The sequence below is a fragment of the Habropoda laboriosa genome, unplaced genomic scaffold, assembly GCF_001263275.1.
Source record: "Habropoda laboriosa isolate 0110345459 unplaced genomic scaffold, ASM126327v1 scaffold40, whole genome shotgun sequence".
Lineage (NCBI taxonomy): Eukaryota > Metazoa > Arthropoda > Insecta > Hymenoptera > Apidae > Habropoda > Habropoda laboriosa.
This window is the reverse complement of record NW_017100231.1, coordinates 225,137-233,368: the sequence shown is the minus strand read 5'-3', so window position 1 is coordinate 233,368 and position 8,232 is coordinate 225,137. Positions and strand designations below refer to the sequence as shown.

Below are 8,232 nucleotides of genomic sequence, written 5' to 3'. Positions count from 1 at the left end.
AATATGAAGGTACACAAGGAGTAGAATGGAGCCGTGGTAACGTAGGTGAGGAACATAGTTTTTTTGTTTTTTGCTATTATTATGATAACATAAAGATACACGTATTTATAAATGTAATTAATAAGGTGGAGAATGTGTCTTTTGGGAGTTATGCGGTCGTGAGGAATTTTTACCGTCTTATCACTATGTACTCACTTTTCAACAACCTGCTGTGCACCTTATTACAGTCAGTTTGAGGGAGCCTCTTACTGTACAACTTCAACAAGTAAAATTTTGGCTACGATTTATTTCAGATCGTATTGCATCAACTAATTTTGGTAAATTTAACTATTTATTTTACCGAAGTACAATTATACTCATTGATAAATTGTAGATTTCTCAAACACGTTTTTATGCAATAGGTTTTGGTGGCAAATACAGTGATGTTAAAGTAATTTTGGTCGGGACTTATGCTCCAGAACCTCTTGCATCAAATTCAAATAGTGGTAGTCTTCTTGCCCCACTTTTGCCTTTTTTGAAAGAGTTCACACCAATTTTGGGAGATGAACCGCAAATGGTCGCAGTGGATGCAACTAATTCTTCTAGTCCTGGTCTGAAACTTCTAAGATCTTACTTGAATAATGCAAGGATGGAATTTTTAGAGGTGAAGTGATTACAATACGATTTATTACAGTTACTATACTTTTCACAGTTTTACACATACTACAAAACAATTCCTTTTGTACTATCAGTCACAGCAAACTAAAAAAGTTTAATTTAAAAATTGAAAAAAGTATTACGAGTCTCTCAGTTTTAACCGAGTTTCTCAGTAGCTCGTAATTAACTTCAGTATTTTATGAAGTTGAATTGTCTTTAACAAATTTAGATCTTAATACCTTATTTAAAAAATCTGAAACACACCAAATTAAATAAACTATTGCATGTTGTCATATATAGTATCAAAAAAAGAAAATCAAGATCATCTTACACTGGATTTGAATTGAGAATATATGTAAATCACATTTAAATGTGTTGTTGCATTAATATATTATTAATTTCTTTACAAAGAAAAATTATATTATTAATAGTAATGAGACTGTAAATAAATTTAAATGTGGTTTTCATTTTGAAATCTCAGTTCAACACAAAAACCTTAAAATCTGCAATCATTTCATGCTTGGTTGCACGAGCGACTCGTTCCGTCAAAAAAGATCAAATGATATATCACCAAAAGTTTTATGCCTAATATATAAAATATCAAAAGGTTTAGGTTCAGCTTAATATATTCGTGTACATAATTATACTTCCACATTTTTTTACAGGGATATCGCCAGTGTTTGTACAGCATGCAATAAATGTGTGCATTAACATTTTCAAAACGATTCTAATTAGAATCGAGTCATTTCATTTGCATAGTGCCAATTACATTTATATGATTCACATCTCTTTGATTTCAAATCCCGCAATGTTAATACTATGTTGAACAAAGCATTCATTCCTAAATATGAGGCAATTGTTTTTGTTAAAGTTATGATTCAGTAATCCATGGTCATTTCATGATGCATGGTTCATTTGGTATATATATATATATATATGTACAAGTAATTAAGCTCACCAAATATGATACTTTGTATTATCCATAATTTTCAATTCAAATAATTATTTGCGATATTTAATCAAGCACATTCCTAAAAAAAAGATATTATAAGTAAATTTTCTTATATCTGCTGTCACTCTATCACATGATCAATTTACTAACGACATATATTTTAGTTGCTGATTATTTGGTCATTAACGTTTATTAACATCAGCCTTACTGCATGCAATGCATGATGTAGGAAGGACCGGAAGTTGCAGAAAGTATTCTCCGACGTGACACGCCGCGGGCTGCGGCCTCGTACGTGCCCTTGGCGAATCTTGATAAACAGGTCGAACTATTTCTCAATTCCTTTGATAAAAGTGATGCGTATAATGAAGCTGTAATTTATTTAATAATTTCTCTAATGCTTTATCCCATTAATACATACGTGCACTACTGTCCAATGCAATTAAGAAACTACTCTTGTATATATTTTCTGCATCAGTGTATTATTTAATATTTGTCCCTTGTATTTTATTGTTAAGGATTTAATCATCTTATTATAGAGTGCACTAGTATGGACTGGTTTGGCTGATTCTTGGAGGTCGTATGTTCAATCTTTAGAGGTACCTCCAGTTATGTTCACACAAGAAGAATTTTTGAAGGAAGTGAGAAAAATAAATCCATTAGTTTCTTTAGAGCATTGTAGGCACCTTGGATTGCAATTACAGGTTTATATTCTTACCACTATATTTTTCAATTTACTTTTTATTTTTCACAGATTAATTAAACGTTAATTTACAGAATTTAGGGGAATGCATGCTCCTTCCTGAGAATTTAATAGTTTTAAGTCCGGAGTGGTTCTGGCAGGATGTAATAAACTGGCAATTAAGTCTAGAACAGAGGGGTCGTCTTGGTGGTCGAACTACAGGGGTTTATGCTTTAGAAGATTTTCAGGCTCGTTGTCCTTGTCCTGCAGGACAAGCTTTGCAAGCTTTACAGGCTGTAAATTTGTGTGTTGCAGTATGTATTTGGATGTACCGTGATTTATATTTTACACTTTTAAATAATCTATTTAGTAATATAAATTTATTTAACTTTATCTTAGTGCGAAGTGGATGATGATGAAGTAGAGTATGAAATTCCATGTTTGAATTTTATCGAGCGCCTACCAGGATTATGGGAACCATGGAAATCTAACTCTAATAGTTTGCCACATACTGGTCTTCGTCTAGCCCCATCTGAGGCGCCGTTGTATCATTTGATTGCAGTATTTCCACATTTACAAGTATGCAGTAATGAATTTTTGTTCATTATACAACTAAAAATAAATGCCTTTCTATAATAATGTGTTTATGTAGGCACAATTGAGAAAAATCACTCAATCATGGGATCCATCGAATTCAGATTTGTATCAATGGTGGAGAGGATCGAAATTATGCATCGGTCCTTGTGAAAGTATCATTACCTTCGAAGAAGAAGAACAAAGTTGTATGGAAATAAGGGTACGCGGACCGCGAGGCACTAGTGCTCAATGTTTTGCTCTTTTCAGCATTATTCTTGATGCTATTGAAACAACAATTGAATTAGTAGCTCCTGGAATGTTACTTGAAAGACATTGGCTAAGTCCTAGTCAACTTCGAGAGTATGATGAAGTGAGTCATTTAATCATAAGTAAACTAGAAATATGTAGTACAATTAAAGTATATATTTAACGATTTGTATGAAACTCTGTAGGTTATACATTCATGGGAACCAGCACCCGTTATATCAGCTTTAATAGATAAAGGTCTTGAAGAAGCAACACTTAAAAATCCTTTAAATGGTCGAGAAGAAACTGTATGGGAAATAGTAAGTTGTGGACTACCTTTAGTAGAAAACTGTCTTCCTGGACCAAAACAGGCAATAAAGTACATCAAGCCTGCTGTACAAAGAAGATTAGCACAGATGCTCGATCCACCTGATCGTCACGGAAGAGATTGGTGTTTACTCGCTGTTAGACTTGGTTTAGGAGATCGAGTAGCTCAATTAGATAGCACAGTAGACAGTCCAACTTTGAGGTACGTCAAATTTGTTACAAACATTAATCTATTTAATCTTATATTTTATAAAATTTATTACTTAATAGATTACTAAACACGGCGGGGGCTGATTGCACCGTGGGATCTCTGATACAACAATTACGAGCTCTTGACCGAGAAGATGCTGTACACCTTTTACTCTCTTATGCACCAACGTACATATTGTCGACGGCTACTGACTCTGAAACAGGATCTAATCTTTCCAGATGACAATGTTGCATTTATCAATGGTGCATTAATACTTTCTAAAATACGAATTTCTGAAGGAAATTTTTTCCACGTTATGGGTTTGATAGACTTATTACGTCACCGCTTCCGCCCAACATAAATCGTGCATTGCTCTTTAAGCTAAGTACGTACATTATAGTACATTGTCCGTGTACTTCTTTAGAAGTATGTTGAAATGCACATGCACTGATGTGTACTTTTATATCAAAACACTAGAATTTCTTACGAGCTTTTACGATTCTAAAAAAAATATAATTTAAGTATACTTGTTAGCATAAAGAATATTTATAATTCTGTTTGTTAGGTTTGAAAATATTTACTTACGAAGATGTATATGAGCGAAGTTTTAGTTTTTAATGTTTAGAGTTTCTTTTTGGTATTTGCGGTATTTCTAAGTGTTTGTATTGTGATACTATATTGTATGATTATCTACATCTCTGATCGAGTTTCTTAAGTGAATTTGTATTAGGCAAAATAATTCTAAATATTGTGTATGCACACGCGTGACCCATAAAACGCATTTTCATACTATATAACACGATATTATCGTATTTGATACTAATATTGTTTTGAAAGCTTTTCTTGATATGCATATATACTATATCTTGCCAAAAATCAGTGTCAATATACGCTGCTTTCTATGATATTTAGGAACTATTTACGCAAAAACAAAGAGTGAAACAGTTCGCACAATCCTTTGCTTTTGGTACATTTATGAAAGCTCCATTATTATATGGACATTTTTTACTAAATCGACATTCCTAATATATTTATTATGTGCCATAAACAAGACTTGCTCATTTATACCTATTAAAGCATTAAAACGTTTCTCTAAAATATCTAAATTGATCCTGTTATCGTTTATGGAAACAAAGCACTTTCCTATTAGCGACTCAAAGCTTACAATGCGAAGGATCACTGTTCAAAACAAATTTCAAATAGCGACAATGAATTTTGACATAAGATTATTCGTGTTTTGCAGGCACAAGAATATTACACACGGTGCACTGTTCATGTGCAATGCACATGGATATATATCATTAAAAACGAGTAAAATTTATTGTTCATAGAAGACCTATTCTTTGAACATATCTAGTATGTATTAACTCTATCCAGTGGACACTACTTATACATGTATAGCGTGTTAAATTGGGTCTTACTTTACATGACACAATGTTTGATACAAATCTTAAGTGTGTGAGAAAATTACAACACGACATGTAAAATATGAATATTGCGAACACGGTAAAAGTAGTGTCTATAATTAAAAAAGTACATTAAAAAATTAGCTTTCATTTTCTTTTATGAAATGTATCTAAGATACTTCTGTTGTCTCTGTGTTCTATTCGTACGTGTTTATTGTACAATGAAAATTTACTATAATGCTATACAATTATATAGACTCGAAATGTCGAGCTTTTTGGTACCGAATTATCTTCTAAAATTGCTGCTCTCAGGTTTGCATTTTTCACGCACTGTGTTCATCTTGCATTTACACGTCGACGTTTGAAATATTGAATTTTTTAATGTTGTACGTTTTGTGAGGAATTGTTTTTGTATTATGCACGTTCGATCGTGAACAAACGTTTACTTCTGAAAATTTTTCATTGCTCAGTATTGTTAATTAATTATATAACACATTGTACGTTTATTTAAGAAAAAAGAAAAAAAGAAACAGCTTTACAATTAACTTTAAGAACACGTTCAAATTTGTCCGATACGCTTTAGTATTTGTGTTTTGTAGCTTTCGCTTAGTACAATGTAGAAACAATTAAGTAGTTATAATTAAGGCGAAAATTAACAACACAACGCAAGTTTATACGCAACATGGACATTTTGCAGAATAAGAAATTGATAAATACGTAAATACGACTATGATACGTCGTTGTTATTTATACCTTGTAAAAATAGAAGAATAATAGAGATCTTGATTCTGTTGTGAATAATAGTATTTACAATTTTCTAGTTTTTATAACTTCGATGTCAGAAGAAATTGCTCTTTCTAAAGCTGACTTGTAAATTTGCTTAAGAATGAAATTTTATGCAGTCTCTAGAGAGATGATAACTTGATGAAATTTATCATTAGAAAGATTGTATTCTTGAAACTATAATCAAAATTGATACCGAAGTGTGGTATTAGTGTTTTAAAGTCCCGAATTTCTAGAAAAAAGTAAAGAAAAGTTATTGTAATATAGAATAGATCTGTAAATATCTATGATGCACAGTAGATTGCGTTTAAAGCAAGTCAAGATCTGCTCTTAAATTAACTGTTTGCAAAGTGTCAAGAAGTTGCGTTCAATTTTGTTCATCGTGTATCGATTTAATAGAATGTACTTACTTACGTTTCTTATAAATACCTTTGTAAAAACATTCGACCGACAGTAGTAACAGCGAATACAAATTTTCTGGTTAAGAACATATATACTGCGCATTTATTTGTAAAGAGAAGGGATAAGAAATACATTAGCTGAAAGAAATGTGTACCTATTCCTTTTGTACTAGAAAAAGATGTCAATAAAACCATGTTGCTTCATAAGTGAACTTCATTGCTAATTTACCCTAAAACTATCACCGTATTTTATTCACTAAAGTTTATGCCTAAAAGATGTCGATTATCATCGTTACTGATTAATTATTCTTATCGCTAAAAACCAAAGATCTATAAATGTTAGGTATAACAATCGGAACAACGACGAGATTCCCGCGTTTTTACCGCGTCCTGCAAGCGTGGTACTCGATATCGATTCGATGGATCGATGGAGGCCGCTGTGAGAAGCGGGAAAATTCAAATATTCGAAAGGCAGTGTGCACGATGTGGCGCGAATTAGAAATTTTTCAAGCAATCAGAAAACGAGGGAATGCTTTCCAATATGGTGTTTATCGTGCAGACTCGGTTACGTGGCCGACAGGAAACAGGAACGGAATTCCTTCGGGCCGAGAATAGCATAAGGGAGGTGGAGATCGCGTTTCGTTGGTAGTCAGTGCGGCGAGTAGCAATCAGCCAGTAAAGAGCCGGGATAAAATCGGGACGATAGCCAACAAGGCGACAAGCAATTATAGAATTGGATTGGATCGAGAAGTTCGAGGAGGCCCGAGACGCCGGTTTCGTTTTATTTTAGCTTAGCTTTCGAAGGCATCCGGTTGTACATTCTCATCGCGGATCATCGCAACGATTATAGTGAGTGTTTGTCCCCCTTTTAACTCTAACTTGTCTTTTCTTCCGTGCTGTTTGTTATTAAATGTTACTTATCGGTGAGTAGCGAACGGTTCGCGAGCCGTAAGCCAAGCTGCGTCCCGTTCGTTCTCCATATCACGTACTCGACGAACTAGACTAGCTAAAGTAAGTACTTCGATTCGTGTTAGAAACAATAAAACGAATTAAATTGAATTTTTTCCACCGTTGCTTTTTACGAAACAAATTCGAGATTTTTTTAGTCACCTTTTTTCGGACGTGTTTTTTATAGTATCGAGACGGTTGCAGTAGATATGGCGCGATCATGAACAGACCAACGCAGTCAGCGTTGCTTTTAATTTTGGGGTTATGAATCAGTTACTAACGCATCGGAGATTTATCATCTACTATTTATCTTTATTTTTTAATAAATAAAAAGTGTAATAAATTGGTATCTTATCAATTCATTGGTAGAATATTAATTATTTTCTTAATGAGGTTAGATTTCCGAGACATACCGAGTGACGATAAAATTGGAATTGATTTTATCGTAAAATTTTTCGAATTAATGTTGAAAATCGATCAGATTCTAGGAACCGACAGAGGATAATTGATAGAAAGGAAGAAGAGCACAGATCGTCATCATGGAGGCGATTAAGAAGAAGATTGCGGCGCTGAAGCAGGAGATGGACGCCGCGAATGAAAAAGTCGAGACGAATGAAACTAAACAGAAGCAGGAGAACATGCGAGCAGACAAGCTGAACGACGATTTGAGGGACCTGCAGAAGAAGTTGGCTCAGCTCGAGCGAGATTACACAATAACCAAGGCGAATTTAGAGCAATCAACTGCTGATTTGGAGCAATGCGAAAAGTCTTGGTCTAAGGTGCGTAAAGACATGCACTAATTCGATCTGAACAAGTTCACATTGTGTAATCGGCGAAACGGTGTTAATAGGCGGAGCAAGATCGAACCACGTTGACGAAAAGAGTGCAGGAAATCGAGGCGTCGCTCACGAAAAAGGAGGAATTGCGTCTTTCTGCTCAGCTGAAGCTTGGACGTGCGTCAGAACTTGCTGATGATGCGCGGAGGTCCATATTGCAATTTGATTAAATCCCATCTTTTCTTAATTAATTTAACTGCCTTTCTGAAATTTAAATCATTTCACTTAAGAACACTGTGAAACTTAAAATTT

General features: G+C 33.9%; 2 protein-coding genes across 3 annotated transcripts in view; both read left to right on the top strand.

Moving 5' to 3' along the window:
- LOC108571460 (death-associated protein kinase 1-like) overlaps positions 1-3,877 on the top strand; it is a 7,013-nt gene extending 3,136 nt beyond the window's left edge. Inside the window, exons 11-20 of the mRNA XM_017933515.1 lie at positions 3-45; positions 126-317; positions 402-643; positions 1,818-1,907; positions 2,125-2,289; positions 2,363-2,581; positions 2,667-2,846; positions 2,920-3,213; positions 3,296-3,618; positions 3,687-3,877. Coding sequence (XP_017789004.1) covers positions 3-45; positions 126-317; positions 402-643; positions 1,818-1,907; positions 2,125-2,289; positions 2,363-2,581; positions 2,667-2,846; positions 2,920-3,213; positions 3,296-3,618; positions 3,687-3,849 — 1,911 coding nt within the window. The 3' untranslated portion in view covers positions 3,850-3,877. The remainder of the gene's footprint in view (positions 1-2; positions 46-125; positions 318-401; positions 644-1,817; positions 1,908-2,124; positions 2,290-2,362; positions 2,582-2,666; positions 2,847-2,919; positions 3,214-3,295; positions 3,619-3,686) is intronic.
- Positions 3,878-6,863: 2,986 nt separating this feature from the next.
- Positions 6,864-8,232, top strand: part of LOC108571511 (tropomyosin-2-like) — a 2,906-nt gene continuing 1,537 nt past the window's right edge. The window contains exons 1-3 of one of the 2 annotated variants that reach the window (XM_017933569.1): positions 6,864-7,045; positions 7,626-7,923; positions 7,995-8,128. In XM_017933569.1, coding sequence (XP_017789058.1) covers positions 7,684-7,923; positions 7,995-8,128 — 374 coding nt within the window. In that variant the 5' untranslated portion in view covers positions 6,864-7,045; positions 7,626-7,683. Of the gene's footprint in view, positions 7,046-7,127; positions 7,208-7,625; positions 7,924-7,994; positions 8,129-8,232 lie in introns of those variants that run through there. The other variant, XM_017933570.1, reaches the window with a different exon arrangement.